Raw genomic sequence first — 17,474 nt, 5'->3', positions numbered from 1 at the left:
CCCCTATAACACTTTATTAACACTTTTATATCAATGCTTACCAGATTTTGCCTGGTATAATTGCGTATTACAGTGCTTCTCAGACTTTTCCAGAAGTACACCTAATTATACAAAAAAATGAACAGATAGCCCCAAGGCTGTCACAAGAAGCTGCCTGGAAAATTAAACTTTAATATGAATTTTTCAGTGTTATTAGTATTAAACTAATGTTTGTTTTTAATATAAAAATGTGGACTGACACTCCAGGAGGATGTGTCTACTTAATCTGAGGGTACACCTGGCACACTGTGAAACCCCTCCACACATGTCCATTAAGCTAAGAGCAGAGACTGTCTTATTCTATACGTACCCCCGTAAAACTAATATATTACCATCTACACACTGACGCTCAAGAAATACTGTTGAACTGTGACTCAGGATACGTTAACTAGTGTTAACTGTATTTACTAAATGTTTACCATATACCTAGAACTGTGCTCTCCGTTTCAAAGAACTTAGTCTCCATGGGCTGACCCTGAACAAGTAAAAAACTGTACAGAAGAGTTAAATCATGGAACGTAAAGCCTTCTGTGCAAGACAACTTGGTTTGGGGTCCCAGTCTCTCCCCTCCAAACACCAAGTACATACATGGCAACAGTGTTGAGTACCAATTTAAGGTATACTCTGCCTTCCAAATTATTTTCTGAAGATTGAGAGTTTTCTGCTAACACTGCACAAAGCTTAATCCTCTTTATCTGAAAATGAAAGGTTCCCATCTTTTCGCTCTCCAGTTTGAAGCTCAGCAAAGCCTTCTGGGTGCCGGGCCGTTAGACAGAAAGAAGTCTCGTCCCACCAAAGGAGCAAAAATGCCAAAGCTAGCTGCGCCGCCCGCTAACACCCCCACGGGCTCCCAATTGGTCCTCGGAGCTCACTCTGTGTCCACATTGGTGTTCCAGCTTGCCTGTCGCCTTCAAAGAACCCACCTCTAGCCAGCGACTATTGGCAGATCGTTACGTCATTGCCCTATCTACCTCACTCCCATTGGCTCCCATAGGAAGGGGCGGCCATAACGTCACAGGCAGGGGCCGCCATTTTGACTGAGCAACCCTAGTGACAGGAGCCGAAGAAGCAGCGCAGGTTGTCCCCGTTTCCCCTCCCCCTTCCCTTCTCCGGTTGACTTCCCGGGCCCCCTACACTTCACAGTCCTGGTCCCGCCATGTCCCAGAAACAAGAAGAGGAGAACCCTGCGGAGGAGACCGGCGAGGAGAAGCAGGTGAAATGGAGGGGGTGCGGGCCGGCGAGCTGGGGGCGACCGTGATGGGGCGGGAGACGGTCTCCCACCAGTGCGGATTGGTCGCCATGGTCTCAGGCTCTGCAGGGGTTGGCCACTTCTTGCGTCACGCAGGGTGAGCTTTAACACAGCTTGCAGCTCTGGGGCTGGTTGGTTGGGCCCGTTGTCAGTCAGTGCCTTACTCTTTCTGATTGGCCAATAGGCCTACTGCTCAACACATTGAAAAGGTGCTATCATTGGCCAAACTTGGGTGCGGGGCGGGTGTTTGGAAAGACTGGGTGAATGAAAGGGGGCAGGTGGTCCTGAGAAGCGATGTGTGTTATTGGTAGAGAGGGGTAAAAGGCCCAGCAGCTAGGCTGGGTTCCCAATCAGAAGGATACAGGTGGAAGTAGAGACGATTAAAAAGGACCAGCATTGGGCGAAGGGAGAAGTAATTATTAATCATGGCTACTTTAAGGCGGGCAACTTTCTCAGACCTATTTTGACGGTTGGGGTCCCACTGTTCCCCAGCCTCAATTGGGAACTAACAGGACTGAAGAGGACTAGAGATCGATAAAGCATAATGGAGATTAAACCTAGGAAAGACACGAAAGGAATCGTGACAAGAGAGACTCCACCCTATTTCCACCACGACCCCGACTTCCAAGGCAATGGGACTTAGTTCACCCACAATTCTGTGATGAAAACACCCCAAATAAACCTCTTCTTGGGGCTTGTATTTGACTTACAACATTTAGTACTGGGCTCAGGGCGTTGTGAAAGGCACCTGATATATCTGCCAGATTTTCAAGGGAAGGGAATATAATTACATTAAAAAGAGACACAAATTGCCTTAGGTCTTTCTTTTCTCTTTCTTCCTTTCTTTCTTAGGTCTTTCCTTCCTTCCTCCCTCCCTCCCTCCCTTCCTCCCTCCCTCCCTCCCTTCCTCCCTCCCTCCCGCAGGGGAGGCACTTGTGAGCGGGGGAGAGGCAGAGATAGGAGGGACAGAGGATCTGAAACAGGCTCTGTGCTGACAGCAGAGAGCTTGATGCGGAGCTCGAACCCACTAACCGTAAGATCACGACCTGAGCAGAAGTCAGGCGCTTAACCTCCTGAGCCACCCAGGTGCCCCTAGGTCCTTTTTTAAATAATTTTTTTAACATTTATTTTTTTGAGAGGAGTGGGGAGGGGCAGAAGGAGAGGGAGACACAGAATCCGAAGCAGGCTCCAGGCTCCAGGCTGTCAGCATAGAGTCCCACGCGGGGCTCAAACCCATGGACCACGAGATCATGACCTGAGCCGAAGTCGGACGCTTAATCGACTGAGCCACCCAGGCACCCCCTTAGGTCCTTTTTTAAAAAATGTTTTTTAATTTATTTATTTTGAGAGAAAGAGGGAGAGGGGATCCCAAGCAGGCTCCTTAGTCAGTGCAGAGCCCAACTCAGGGCTTGAACTCACAAACCATGAGAGCATGACCTGAGCAGAAACCAAGAGTCAAATGTTTAACCAACTGAGCCACCCAGGCACCCCGGCTTTAGGTCCCTTTAAAAAGTCACTAAAGAAAAGGGCATTGGGGCCCACAAAAACAAGAAGAGAGTAATAACTACCGTGAGAGCCCCTGCAAGCCAATTCCAAGTTCTTGGCATGTTCCCTAAACTTCCATCACTTGCCCCACTGGGGAAGGTGTTGACCTTTTGGCAAAAACTGTGGGTAAATACTAGTGAACCTCCTGTGTCTTAATTTTCTTGAGGTTAAAAATAGTGTCATTTTTATCTCTTTACCTGTTACCTTCCTACCTAAGGTTTATGGAAATGCTGAAGCAACGTTGTTCCTTTATTAAGGTAGAGACATTTGGAGAAGGCCACATAGCTCAGAGAGGCTTAAATCAGATGACTGCCTTAGACTCGGGGTAAAAGGGAACATCTCAGCAGAATTATCCCCTTTGATTTCCTGTTTGACCTGTACTGTGTGTTAGGGATAGCCAGGGAACTTTCCTACTCCTCTTGGATCACCAGAAGCCCTAGTTAGCTCTTTTCTTTCTTTCCCAGCTCCTTTGCTGAATAAGCTATGGTTTGCTCTTGATTGAAAAATTGTGTTTAGGTATTATTTTTAACTCCAAGTCACTGAAGTGGTTCCTTAAGCGTAGTGTGAGAAGCAGAGTGTGTGTGTGTGTTTTCTCACAATACAGTTATCTTGAGCTTTAAAGATTTGAACAAAAGTCTAGGTTTGTTTAGGAACAGGGTAGAGACAGTATATTCACAAGAGGGTAGATTTCCAGGAAAAGTTGATAGTATAAAGTTACTAGGGGCTCCTGGGTTGCTCAGTTGGTTATGCATCCCATGACTTCAGGTCACATTCTTACGGTTTGTGAGTTCGAGCCCCGCGTCAGGCTTTGTGCTGACAGCTCGGAGCCTGGAGGCTGCTTCGGATTCTGCGTCTCCCTCTCTCTCTGCCCCTAACCCCCTCACACTCTGTCTCTCTCAAAAATAAATAAACATTAAAAAATTCTAGATATTAGAAGGGTTGCTTCCCAATTTTTTTATTTATTTATGGGGCACCTGGGTGGCTCAGTAGTTTAACCGTCTGACTTGGGCTCAGGTCGGCTCACCATTCGTGAGTTCAAGCCCCCCATCAGGCCCTCTGCTCTCAGCGCAGAGTCGCTTTGGATCCTCTGTCTCCCTTTCTCTCCTGCCCCTCCCCTGCCCTGGAGCATGCGCACACTCACTCACATGCTCTCTTAAAAATAAAAACTTTTTTTTTTTTTAGGTTTATTTTGAGAGAGACATAGTGTGAGTGGGAGAGGGACACAGAGAGAGAGAAACAAGACAGAGAGAATCCCCAGTTTGCACCGAACTATCAGTGCAAAGCCCAATGTGGAGCTCAAACTCACAAACCATGAGATCATGACCTGAGCCACTTAACTGACTGAGCCACCCAGGTGCCCTTGCTTCTCAATTTTTAATTTAATTGGCCCATTTGTTTCCTCCAGGACACACAGGAGAAAGAAGGTATTCTCCCTGAGAGAGCTGAGGAGGCAAAGCTAAAGGCCAAATACCCAAGCCTAGGACAAAAGCCTGGAGGCTCCGACTTCCTCATGAAGAGACTCCAGAAAGGGGTATGGGACCCAATCTCTTATCCTCTTACTGGAGCCAAAAGGGTCTTTAGTGATGAGATCTGTAGAGCTTCTTCTGAATGTTTATCCAGAGGTTCTGCTGTTGGGCAGTAGTAGAGAGGAATTAAAAACTTGTAAAGAGCGAGGCAAATTATTTGAAATCCCTAATATGGTATCATACAGGGTATGAAGGCTTAATGTTGAGACATTTGGATGTGGGGGGCATTGGAGGATTGGGGGAAGGAAGGATGTTAGAAACTGAAATGCTGACTCCCCCAGGCATTTGCCTGTTTAAATGGTGGGAGTTTTAGGACTGCACTTTTTAAGATTAGAGCTAAGTTTTGGGGTGCATGATTTCAAAAAAAAAGATCAAACCATCTGTCCTATAGATTTCTTCAGCTTGAAATGAATAGCTTTCTTCAGACCCTTGAAATTAGCACCAGCCATTAACTGTGCTCTCTCAAGAGACTTATTTTTCCATCCAGAGTGGTGGTCCTCACCAAGGGAGGGTCTGCTTTCATAGCCATCTAGCTCCCAATCAGGTTTCTCAGTCCCCATAGGTACCTGAAGCTAATTGAGAGATTGTAAGGCAGTAAACTGCCTGAGGGCGTTCCCAGGTGTGGATGAAATAGACAGTGAAACAGATCCCTGTGGAGAATCCTAGTTATTGAGTCTTAGGCACAGATGATGATGTGATGCTGATTTGCAGTTTACCTTGCTGCAGGCAAGGCAGGCGTGGGCAGGCTGTCATAGCCATGGAACATGTGTGGGAGCAGTGGGAGTCAGAGGAAAAGTACATTATCCTCATGAACAAACCGTTTCTATTCATGGTCTGAGGGAATCATTTTTAATTTTGAGGTTGTAGGCTTGAGGTTGATCTCCTGCTGATTGCTAGGATAGCTCCAGATTGACACTTCTGTATGTCTTGTTAATTTCCCCAGGACTAAGCCCATTGGAGACTAATAGGTCCTCAGTAAGCCTTAATGAATAGCCAGTAATTTGGTTGAACCATCCTGTATTGATGGGTGTATAAAGGATGTAGGGGCTATCTCTTTGCTCATAAAATGTCTACTGTAGCTAGGAAACTGCCTACAACCTGAAACGCCAGAACACATTGGAGACAAGACATAAGTACATGTAATTAATGCTAAACTATGTGTGTAATGAGGTTAATCAAGGAAGACTGGAAAAATCTAAGCATTGATGAGGGTTTATAATGGATGTGGGTCTCCTTGCTTTCGAGGAAGGCCAGAGTTCCTCACTCACCTAAACATCCCTCTTGTCTCCTAGCAAAAGTACTTTGACTCAGGAGACTACAACATGGCCAAAGCCAAGATGAAGAACAAGCAGCTGCCAAGTGCAGGACCGGACAAGAATCTGGTGACTGGTGACCACATCCCCACCCCACAGGACCTGCCCCAGAGAAAGTCCTCACTCGTCACCAGCAAGCTTGCGGGGTAACCTGGGCCCCCCCTTCTCTCCCCTTCCTCACCCACTGGACTTTAATAGATCATAGGCAGGGATGAAATGAGCACCTAGATAAATCTTCTCAGCTTGCTAGCCAGAAATGACTGTGATTCTCCTGGGGGCTGCTGAGAAGGTGATGTGGGTTGAAAAGGGGCTCTGAGTTCATTTCTTTGATTAAATTGAGATTTTCGCACCCTCACTGTAGCCCAGGTAGGGGCCCAGAAATAAGAGACTAGGATTGGATAATGCTGCAAATGCTCTTTTTCTTTTGTATGAGAAACTGGGGAGATGTGATTTCTCCTTTTGGAAGAGAATATCCCAAAATTGGTTAGGCTAAGCCTTGGGAATAATATAGTAGATTTCCATCTAGAAGCTAATCCGACATAGCTGGGAAAGGTAGACTGAATGAGATCTGTTTTCTGTGCTTCTAAGTGTTTTTTCCCTTAGGCTGCTATTGCTTTGTGTTTCCATTATGTCAGGTTTAGAGAACCCTCAAAAAGAAAAACTGATTTGCTTGCCTAAAACTACAGTGCCCACCTAACCTCCCTTACTCCGTGAGTGTCTCTTACAGGTTACCGTGGCTCTTAAATAATGTAAAGATTGGAGAACTTCATTCACATGAAATGGGCACCTTCTCTCTCTCTTCCAGCATGTTGCTTTCGAAAATATGGGATAGTAGAAAGATTCGCACTGGCTTTGGAGTCAAGATATCTGGGTTTTAGTTGCACTCCATCTCAGCAGAACTGATATGTAACCTTGGTCATTTAACCTCTGTGGATTTCTATTTCCTCATCTGTAAAAGAGCTGAATATAGATAAGATGGGTTAGAATTTTAAAATCCTGTAACTGCCAGCTGAAAAAAAGTCTGTGCTATTCATTGTAAAACTAAGTGAGGAAGGCCTGTGAGTGAGCCTACAAAGGGGAACCATTAGAGGACTACATGGGGAGAGAGGAAGTTGAGATTTGGGGATTATAAATTCAGGCAAGAGGGCCTCATAAGTATCATGGACTTAAGGCCAAGGGAAAAGTTCTAAGAAGCTAGCTTCTATGAAAGCTTCTTGCCTCTACCCCCACCCACTTTCCTGGCCCCCAGTCTGGGCCTTTGCTGCTAAAAAGCTGCTCTGGGAGCCAGGCTGCAGGCCTGAGGACACGTGCTTAGTCACGCACATGTAGAGTCCCATGTTTCAGATGTGATCAGATGCCAGGCGTACTGCTAAGGAGACCAGAAAAAAAGGGGCAATCTGAGCCAGCCTCCAGGCCTCGGTACTGTGGTGGGGCTGGAGCAGCAGGTTCCTAGGAGATGATTCACCGTGGAGGAAGCTGGTGGAGGAAGATGGTCAGGGGGCGAGAAATGGAGCACTGATAAATCTCTGCCTTCCTAGGGCTCAGTAACTCAGCTCTTGTGGGATGAGAAGCAGCAGTGGAGATTCAAGAGCAGATGGAGGAGAGGGGTACAGGTGGCCAGCGTCTTCAGTCTGCTTATCACTAGCTTGGCCTGAATCCTACTGCTGGTTATGACAGAGAGGGCCAGGGCAACAACTAACTGTTTAAGAGGACAAGATTCTGTAATTCTCTCTCGCCCTCTCACCTCACAAATCCTAATACATCAAATCTTTGGGCTGATGAGAATGACCCGTGGTGCCTGGCTGGCTCAGTCGGAAGAGCGTGCGCGAGTTCGAGCCCCATGTGGGGTGTAGAGAGTACTTAAATAAAACTTAAAAAAAAGAAAAGATTTAGCAGGAGAATGACCATGAACTTGCTGGTGCACATGCAGAGTGATTGGCAGGTGTGTATACTCCTTTCCTGACCAGCCGTTCACTTTTCAGGCAGTCACTCAGATGGGGTAGGAGAGAGTTGGTAAGGAAGGAAGGGAGAGAGCAGGATCCCTGGATTTCCTGGCCCCCAAACTCCTTAACTGTCACTTGTAATTGTATATAATTTTTGTGTTTCTTGCTTCATTCCTCATGCTGTCTTCCTTAGTCTAAAGTCCTTGTGGGAAGGGGAAAATGCTGAACATCCTTGTATAGTTTCCTCAACTGTCCCAGCCATGTTGTACATAGATATGTCATGTTATTATATATATAAATATATATATAATTTTGTACGTTTTCTTCATCTCCGATCTTCTCGAATTTTGTACTTTTTTCTTTTCTGTCTCAGCTGCTTTCTCTATTGGTCATTTGAATCTTCAAGACTGAGGTCACAAGTCTGGTTTTTAGGAAGGAATAGAAAAAATAGGGAAATCAGAAAACTGTTGATCTTGCTCTTTCTCTACCTGGTCATCTTCAAGGATAAGAAACAAAGAAACAAGCTACATTTTGTATTTGCCACCTATTTCCACAGCATGAAATACATCACGTCCATGGCAAAGAAGGGTCATTCCCAAATCCAGATCCAAATTGCTTTGATTAAACCTAGATTATTAAATCCACTCAGAACAACACGTGTGTTGTCTGGCCGTGGACTACATGCTGTCACCACCTCATCACTCTTAGCCCCCTGTCAGTCTCTGCTGCTGCGTACAGCTGACTGTGGCCATGCCTGTGAAACCAAGCCTGCTCTAAGCCAGGCAGCTTATGGCCCTGCAAACCTCCAGTTATTGTGATCTTTGTCTAAAGAATTTTCTGTATTGCTTTCATGGGTATCTCCAAAAAGGTAAAGAACACTTTTTGTGGATAGAAAAAAACTGAAATTCCCTCCCCCCCACCACCACCACCCTTCTCCCTCTCCCTCCCTCTCTCTCTCCCCTCCCCTCCCCCTTCTCCTCTTCTCTCTTCTCTACCTCTCTCTCCCTTCCCCCCTCCCTTCCCCCCTCCCTTCCCCCCTTCCTTCCCCCCTCCCTTCCCCCCTCCCTCCCCAGCTCTCTGTGGATCAGATTCAGGCATGTGCCAGGTAGCCTAATGATTGTTAAGTGTGGAAGAGTCATGGGGTAGGGACTGGGATGGAACTTCGAATTTTTTCCCTTATTACTTGACAGTGTTTTCTTTTTCTTCTTCTGTGTTCGTCCGCAGTGGCCAAGTTGAATGATGCTGCCCGGGGCTCCGCCAGATCCTGAGACGCTGCCCTCCTGGGTCCTGTGCTGGCTCCTGCCCCTCCCTGCTTTGGCAGCCAGGGGTCAGGAGGTGGCTCGGGTGCGGGCTGGAGAGGCAGAAGCCCCTGCCCGTCGGTGTCCCAGCGCATGGAGCCCCTTGGGCTGAGCACCAAGACCCTGAACCTTTTTTGTTTTACCTTTTTTCCAAATAATTGTGGGGAGAAATCTCAGTGAAATCCTGGTGGGTGGGGGGTGGGGTGGGGGGGTTGGTGTTTGAGAGGGTGGGATGGGAAATTTGTGGGGGATATGAAATAGGACTTGGAGTTGATAAAAACATTCCTGACTATCTTCCTTCCCAACCATGTGGCTGGTGTGGGATGGGTGTAAGGGGGAGGAGTGGAGCAGATTCCAGATGAAGAGTTCTGATTCAGCTCTGTAGAAAAATGCCTTGTTTGCTTGGATGTGGCTGGGGACCTGGGGTCAGATAAAAGAAACTGTCCATCTAAAGATGACAGAAGCAAACAGCCCCTCTGGTCCCGCAGAGCAAGCTGAGAACCCAATGTTAATTGTTCATTTTAAAAAGTGCTGTCCTTGAAATAGATTTGCTGTGGGGAAAAAAAGGGCAGTGAGTGTGGGGAAAGGGGCCATGAGTGTGGGGAGCCCCACAGAGCCCAGGGGACTTTTTGAGTATTTGAAATAAAAAAAAAAAAAAAAGAAGAAGATGACCCACAAAAAAACACAACCCAGAAATATTCTGAAGCAGTTGGTGTGTTTTATTGGGGTTTGGGGAAAGGGAAGAAAATGAAACTGAAGACAGCATTCAGGGGAGAAGCTGGTATGGGGCCCTGAGTTCTAAGGAACAGGGGCCCTTAATACAGGATGTGACTGGGCTTGCCGCTTCCATCACTCAGGGAGAGGGAACAGGGTTATTGGCGTATAGATCAGGGCTTTTCCGGACTCCTGTCCATCCCTTTTGTTTGTGTAGCTAGTGTAGAAGATGTGTCAACCTCGGGTTTTGGTTCACAAAATAAGGAATCTGATCTAGTTTATTAACACCTAGAGCTTAGTATAGGCTAAGCAAAAAAGGAAGCCCACTCTTCCTTTTCCCTTTTAGTCTTCCATTCCTTCATAAGTTCTTAAGTCTGTGAAGGAGAAATGTGACCTCTGGTCATAAGCCAAAAGCTCAACCTTTCTGTTTGTGGCCAGCAGGAGGCAGAGTGACTTACTTCCGCACCATTGTCACAAGTATCACTGGAATCCTGCCGCTGCAAGAAGTTAAAAATTGCCTGTGAATGTAACCTAGAAAAGAAACATTACCAAAGGAGAAACAAACTCACCTGTCTCTCCGTGACACACACCAACATTCACATACAGTAGATGAAATCTACTTGCGCATTTTGCCCAACTTGAGTAGGAGAGTTTGATATTTTCCCAAATGTGATTGGCTTCTCAAATGAGTATGCATCAAGGAAGATAAAGTCCAGGAGACATAGATATTCCAGCGAACTCTCCATCTTTTTGAAGGGGACGGGTAATTTTAAACTAGACTAGGAACGTGATTCTCAGTATCTAACTCATTCTTTCTCTTTAATCAGAAGTTTTCCAAATATGTTTTCAGTTCCTCAGGATGTTACAGACTTGCTGTCTTCTGCTTTAGCCAGGGGATGGTGATGCCTCTTAGCCATCAGCCTTTCTGAACCGCATGCTAGACACTGAGCCAGCCAGGTGGTATGGAGGTACATTAAAGACATTCCCTACCATTGTGGGGTTTATTGTCTTTGTGAAAGAAAACATCTGCAAAAGTTCACATACTTGAAACTTACAGACTCAAAGCTATGAGCTGTACACACACAAATAGAATGTTTACTGTAGTGGGGTTAGTCTTCTCATCTTTATTCCCCTTCAGCCAATCCCATGACTTCTTTTTGAGCATGACTTCCCTAGTGTATGTTTGCCAGGTGGATACAGCTGGGGAGTGAAATCAGGGAGGCTGAATGTGGGATCATTTGGTGCAGATTCGTTTTAATACAGATAAAGTTGAAGTGTAGAAGTTATTTAGGAGGTGGCAAAGTTAGGTTGCTGAAGAGATCGAGATAGTCTCTCGGCTTATATATATGACTTTTCTAATATTCCTGGCTTCCCTGGTCCTTAGTTCTAAGCTGTAGCCTTGAGGGATCCTGAGGGGCTGAGAAAGGACTGTGGCTATCTCTATTTTAGTGTAGAACCTTGCCATTCCTTCTCCCTCACCCCCATACTACAGGGCCAGGCAAGCAGGACAGATTGCTCTGCAGTGCCTCAAGTAGCTATTCCTGCCCACATCCCAAAGAGTGAGGTAAGGGTTCTTCCACTCCTCCAACATAGTTGAGTGATGATTGTACTGACAGGCGTCTTGACCATCTGATATACAGGGTGGCAGGGATGAAGTCACCATTATTATTGTCCAGCAGCATTTATTTTAAGCTAATGTGGCCCGGGCATGGAAAATGCAGGCAAAAGAAAAAAAACTTGGAGCCTTTCCATTGAGAATATCTGCAGTGAGCCAGCAGTACTCACACGAGCAGTCCTCGGGTGTATAGTGCCCTCTACTGGGCCTTGACGGGGGTTAACTAGGAAAGGGAAGCTAGGACTTGACAGAGGCATACAAATAAATGCAAATTCTAAGCAGAGTTCTAAGCAGAATTCTTCTAAGGGAAGGAGAATCAGGAGAAGGGTTGTTAGCTAACTTTTCTTAAGAGACTGGGGACTTACTAATGATGAGGTGAGGCCTCCCGTTCTTGGACAAGAATATTTTCATTCACCAGTAACTGCTGAACACTCACTTTGCAATTAGAAATATTAGCTGTTGTTGGGCAGATAGACAATGTGAGAGATGGTGTCTGCCCTGAAGGAACTTGAAGCCTCATTGAGACGATGCTTCTACACATAATGCAAGGCAGCATATCATCAGTCCATCTGTAGTAAAAGAATCCCAAGAAGGGAACATCCAAAGGGCTGCAATCATTAGGTAAATACTGGTGGTGGAAATGAAATTGTCCAGTCTGATTACTTAATAAAAGCCCAAAATATGCCAGGTGCTGTGCTAAAATATAAGTGATATGTGGGTGCTTCCTTTTTCCATGTGAAGAAATCATGCTACCGTGTTGAACTTGGGTAGTACCCAAGTAGGCCTAGCTACATAGAGGAATGGGGATGAGCAGATAATAATTGCTAAATGTTTTGAGCACTTACGGTGTGTCAAGCCCCGTGCCGAGTGCTTAACACACCCTCACAGCAGCTCCATGAGAAGGCAGTCTTACTGCTGCCATTGTCCAAGTGAGGAAACTAAAGCAGTAACTTGCCCAAGTGGCACAGCTTCTGAGAATGGAGGCAGGAGTCGCTACGGTGTCTGCAAAGGGATGGGGAAAGAGTGATCAGGAACACTTATGGAGCAAGTTCTGAAGGAGGAACAGGATTTCTCCAGAAAGGTAAGGTGACAAGGGGCATTTTGGTAGACAGACCAACACTTAGAGAAGGATGGGGCCGTGTGGAGTCGGTGGTATTTCTGCAACAGCAGCATCAAGTCCTGGGGAGTGGCTGGTACCAGGCCAACAGGGCAGATAGGAGCCACATGACAGAGGCTATGACAGGCAGGCATGCCTAGGGACCTGATGGATGGCAAAGAAGAATATTTTAGGTCAATGCCAAAACATGTGGAGAAGGAATTTGAAGGTGAAGGATTTAGTGATGGACTGGCTCTAGCATCAAGTTGTCTGGTTTTTATCTATTTTGGTAACTCAAGACAAGTTTCTTAAGCTCTCTTTGCTTAGTTTACTTACTTGTAAAACAGGAATGATGTGGTACCCACCATGAAGGGTGGTCGTGCTGACTAAACAGCATAAGGTGTGCAAAGCCCTCTCTTCAGGGATTCCAACAGCACGTAAGGAGCCGTCAAGGAGCTTACAGACTATAGAGGGATATAATAAGGATGGGTAGACAAGACAATTAGAATACAAGAAGGGATGAGCACAAAATGTTCTGGAAGCACTTACCTAATTTGGGGAGGTAGAAGAACAGAAAAATCCTTCCACAGAAAGGAGTTAGTAAGCTGAAATCTGATGCAGTAAGACTGACAGGTAAAGGTTATGTCAGGAAAGGGAGTCTTCCAAAAGGAAGCATGTAACAAGATGCAGATGTAATTCCATTACATTGCAATAATTGGAAACTTGAAGTAATTGAGAATAGTTGTAGCATGCCATGCAGCAGGTCAGGCTGGAGATGGGTGGAGGGAAGCAGGAGTCCGATCACAGAGGGCCCTTTGGACTTTATCCTGGAGGCAATGAGAAGCGCTGTTTAAAGACTGAGCAAAAGAATGACGAGTCAGATTGGCTCTTTAGAATAATCTTTCTGACTACGGTGTGGGCAAGAGGTTGGAGAGGGTAAAATTGAGGTATTTAGAGGTGCTGTTAACAGGATGGAAAGTTAAGGGATATGGCAGTTGTAAAGAAAAGATGATTCAACCTGTGGCATAAATTTGACATAGCAATGAAGCATCATTACCTAAGTGGGGAATTCTGTACTACACTCCACTTAGTAAACGGTTACCACAAGCTATTATAAATAAGACAGACTGTTGTGTTGCTACAGTACTTAGGCTAGATATGATTAGGAACTAAAGAAGGTAAAGACAGTAGGGATGAAGAAGAGTGGACAAATTCAAGAGATACACAGGAAGCACAATCAACAGAACTGGATATGGGGTGTAGGACTTGGGAAGAGAAAGCACTCTAATAAAAGATCCCCAGGTTTCTGGCCTCGGTTACTGGGTAAAGGATGATGCTATAACCTAGAGAGAAACTACCACTGAAAGAGCAAGTTTAACAAGGAAGATCATGAGTTCTGTGTTGCAGAAAGGATGATACGAGGTGCCTGTAGGACATCAAAGAATAGGTTACCCATAAGTTACTGCATTTAGGAGCCTAGAAGGTGAAGAAATCAAAATAGGAAATGTAGATTCTGTGAATTTCACAGTATACTTAGTAATACTATGGAAGTGAAAGCATATAGAGCAAAATGACTGGAGGGCTGGCCCTGATGAAAGCTAACATGTGAAGGCAATAAAGAAAGGGCCCAACAAAATAAGAGAATCTGGAAGATGTGGTGCCCAATGACAGAGTTTAATGGAAGAATTGAGTCAATGTGAAATGCTATTGGAGGTTGCTGAAGTAAGAAATTAGAAATATCTCTTCTATATAATAAAAAGTGCCCCTTGGGGCACCTGGGTGGCTCAGTAAGTTAAGTGTCCGACTTTGGCTCAGGTCATGATCTCACAGTTCGTGGGTTCGAGCCCCATGTCGGGCTCTGTGCTGACAGCTCAGAGCCTGGAGCCTGCTTCAGATTCTGTGTCTCTCTCTGCTCCTCCCCTGCTTGCACTCTGCCTGTCTCTCAGAAATGAATAGACGTTTAAAAAATTTTTATTTTTAATTTAAAAAAAAAAAAGTGCCCCAAGGGGTGCCTGGCTGGTTCAGTCAGTGGAGCACGCAACTCTTGATCTTGAAGTTGTAAGTTTGAGCCCCATGTTGGGTGTAAAGATTAAAAATAAGATCTTAAAAAAAAAAATGCCCAGAATTTCAAGAAATGTGTCACAACAGTGGGTAACTCTATTTGTCATGATTATAGTTTAGAGTGTCTATGTCCACTTTCTATATTTTTCCAGATTTTGGAAATGAGTGTATATTTGATAATTAGAGGTCATTTTAATTCTAAAAACAATAAAAATCACATTTTTTTTTAATGGACTAAAAGGGTGTCCATTTGATTTGGCAATTAGTAACCTTCTTGAGCCAGCAGTGTCAACAGATTGGTAGAGGTAGAATCTTGCTTGTAGAACCAAGTGGTGTGAGAAGGTTTTCTTGTTTTAAGATGTTAAATTTAGGCACATTTATTGACTTGAGTGAAAGGAACCAGTAAATGTTGAAGCTCAGTGGAGAATGATGAAGAAAAAGGAGGGGATGTAAATGAGTTCAGGTGGATGTGGTCAATTAAACATTTCAACATACATTTATGAAGCACTAATGTGCCAACCACTACGCATGGTGAGGTGTTGGGGCTGGTTTAGTTGGGAAGCCAGCTGTGTAGGAAATTGGTCTCAAGCAGGGAGATGTTTACTGCATCCTGCCTGAGGCTCAAGGTGAAAATATAATGAGGGGTAAACTCACAGCTGTTTGTGACTGGGGTTGGTAGTTGATGGGAGTCCTTCTCCGATGGCTTCGCTATTCTTTGCGGAGATGTAAGGTTGCAAGTTGACAGGGAGATGAGAGTTAGGGGGCTTAAGAAGAGTGGCCATCGTTTAGGAGAGAGGTTGAAAGGGAGAGGAATGGAAGAGAACAGACAATAATACTAAGTAAAAGGGTTAGAGAACAAGTGTCAAGGGCCTAACAGATTGGAAACATGAATATGTAATCCTTGGAATGTGTAATCTACTGGAATGGTACCAATCTATATTTCTGCTGTTTTCTCTAGCAACACCCAGCCGCCTGGGTACAAGAGCAGATAAGATGCATTATTATGTAGCTCCTGGATCGTAGTCTGTGGACACATGGAGTGGATTGATAAGGGAATAAGGGGATGGAAGGTGCTGGGGAGGGACAGTTCAAGATATCCACCCGATTCAGACCGGGTGAAAAGGTAGGCCAAAGAAGGTATGATCAGCTCTGGTCAAGAGAGGTCTTGATAAGGTCAAAGAGCTGATGATGATTTAGAAGTGAAAGAAGTGATTAAGTTGGAAGCTCAGGACCTGGTGGTCACAGTGATGTTAGAGTTAAGATTTTGGAGTTGGAACTCTTCCATGTAATGAAATGGGTAGTAGGAATGGGTGTCTAAAGTCAGGTAAAAGTAAAGGTCATTAGAGTCAAAGAACAAGGGAGCTCCTACATCCAGCTGCAAAGGTAGGTAGCTCAAGTATTTGTGGTTTTGTTGTTATCTCTTGTTAAACCCAACTGTCTTTTTTATAAAAGGAAGATTAAAGCAGTTAGCTTACAAAACAACAACAGAGAATTATGGGCTTGGAATGTTGGATCAGTAAATCAAGGTGTTGCAATCAACCCAGAATTATGTAGGATTGGGGAGAAGAGGAAGCCTCGTACCAGTCCTGGTATAGAAGTGACCAGGAGTAGCCAAAAACATGAAGGAGAGTTTAGCCTGAACTCCATAGCAGGAGGAATGGCATGTAAATATCTTAGAAGAATAATGGCCTGAAAATGACATTAGGGAGCTAGGAGTATCTCAGTTTCCCCACTTTCTGATACTGGAGGAGGGGAAAACCCTCCAGGGCTGCAAACAAAGCAGGGTCTGAGGGGAAACGTGGGTGTAATTTGAATGAGTGGGTTGAGGGAAATTCCTCTTAAGAGTTTCTGTGTGAGACCTCAGAGAAATGAGGGGACCAGGGATGAAGGTTTTGTAAGTGAGTGGGAGAGTTCTGCATTGGGGGCAGAATCCAAAGATCATACAGAGATGGGACCACTTGTGCAATGAATTCACATTAAGGTTCTCAACTTCGGTTTAAAAGTTGTTTGGTATCAGTCTTGACCAAAGTCCCCAGAGGGTTATGGGGCACAGTCTCCTCAGGCCTGTCTCCCAGGGTCCTCAGGGGTAGGTAGGTTGAGCATTCCACCTCTGACAAGGCATCCTAAGAAAAAAGAGAATGGAGCAGTAGCTTAAAACTGATTATAAAAAGGAATAAGTAGGCTAGACTAAAACAAACAACTGGAAGAGGGTCCTTCATTCACTTATTTTACAAGTATTTATTGAACTACCAGGGCTTGGTCTCATTTATTGCTATATCCTCACCATCAAGAATGGTACATAACAGGGGCACCTGGGTGGCTCAGTCGGTTAAGCATCCGACTTCAGCTCAGGTCATGATCTCAGTTTGTGAGTTTGAGCCCCACATCAGGCTCTGTGCTGACAGCTCGGAGCCTGGAGCCTGCTTCAGATTCTGTGTCTGCCCCTCCCCTGCTCATGCTGTCTCTCTCTGTCTCTCAAAAATGAATAAACGTTTAAAAAAAAATTTTTTTTTTAAAGAATGGTACACAACAGGTGTTCAATAAATATTTGTTGAAGAATTGTTCATTGTCAATCTGTAAATATTCAGAAAAAATTAAAAAGAGTTTGACCTCCTGCCACAGTCTCTGAATAGCAGAAACAGGGGATAAGCAGAAAGACAACACCTCTAGTGAGAGAACAGCTTGGGAAGGCTACTCCCCAGACAAAGCTGGACCTCTTTTGGAAAACTTTTAGATGAGCCACATGACTAAGAGCAAGTAAGAGCCAAATACTCTGTCAACGAAGGATAGCTTTTCTGTAATGAAAATGTCTCCTTATGACAGGAAGAGCACTCAACACTGATAACCACACTGTGATAAAGTGGCCCCTTCAGTTAAAAGTTTTGATATAAGTAGAGCTTTGGTGACAGAGGTATGTAGTGTATTTAGATGGACTTTTTTTGCACCTTGTTTTGACATACTTATCATAGGTAGATACTAGAGATTAAAACAAAATATGAACTTACAACTAAAATAGTTAAAAAGCTCAAACTGAATATAGAGTTTATAGAGTATATGAACTTCTCTCAAATTATT

At 44.8% G+C, this 17,474-nt stretch overlaps 1 protein-coding gene across 1 annotated transcript; it reads left to right on the top strand.

Annotated features, from left to right (window-relative positions):
• Positions 1–1,052: 1,052 nt before the first annotated feature.
• On the top strand, positions 1,053–14,135 carry ENSA (endosulfine alpha). The gene is made up of 4 exons (XM_007088069.3): positions 1,053–1,252; positions 4,239–4,364; positions 5,652–5,818; positions 8,840–14,135. Exons 1-4 carry the CDS (start codon positions 1,196–1,198, stop codon positions 8,853–8,855), a joined length of 366 nt encoding a protein of 121 aa, XP_007088131.1. The 5' UTR covers positions 1,053–1,195; the 3' UTR covers positions 8,856–14,135.
• The last annotated feature ends 3,339 nt before the right edge of the window (positions 14,136–17,474 follow it).

The sequence above is a fragment of the Panthera tigris genome, chromosome C1, assembly GCF_018350195.1.
Source record: "Panthera tigris isolate Pti1 chromosome C1, P.tigris_Pti1_mat1.1, whole genome shotgun sequence".
Lineage (NCBI taxonomy): Eukaryota > Metazoa > Chordata > Mammalia > Carnivora > Felidae > Panthera > Panthera tigris.
Note: the sequence above shows the minus strand (reverse complement) of the source record. Positions and strands in the feature narration are given on the sequence as shown.

Excerpts from the sequence above, each read along its gene's own strand:
- ENSA (XM_007088069.3), top strand. The coding sequence starts at position 1,196 with ATGTCCCAGAAACAAGAAGAGGAGAACCCTGCGGAGGAGACCGGCGAG. Across the intron at positions 1,253-4,238 it reads AGACCGGCGAGGAGAAGCAG|GACACACAGGAGAAAGAAGG; the intron begins GTGAAATGGAGG and ends TGTTTCCTCCAG. Across the intron at positions 4,365-5,651 it reads TGAAGAGACTCCAGAAAGGG|CAAAAGTACTTTGACTCAGG; the intron begins GTATGGGACCCA and ends CTTGTCTCCTAG.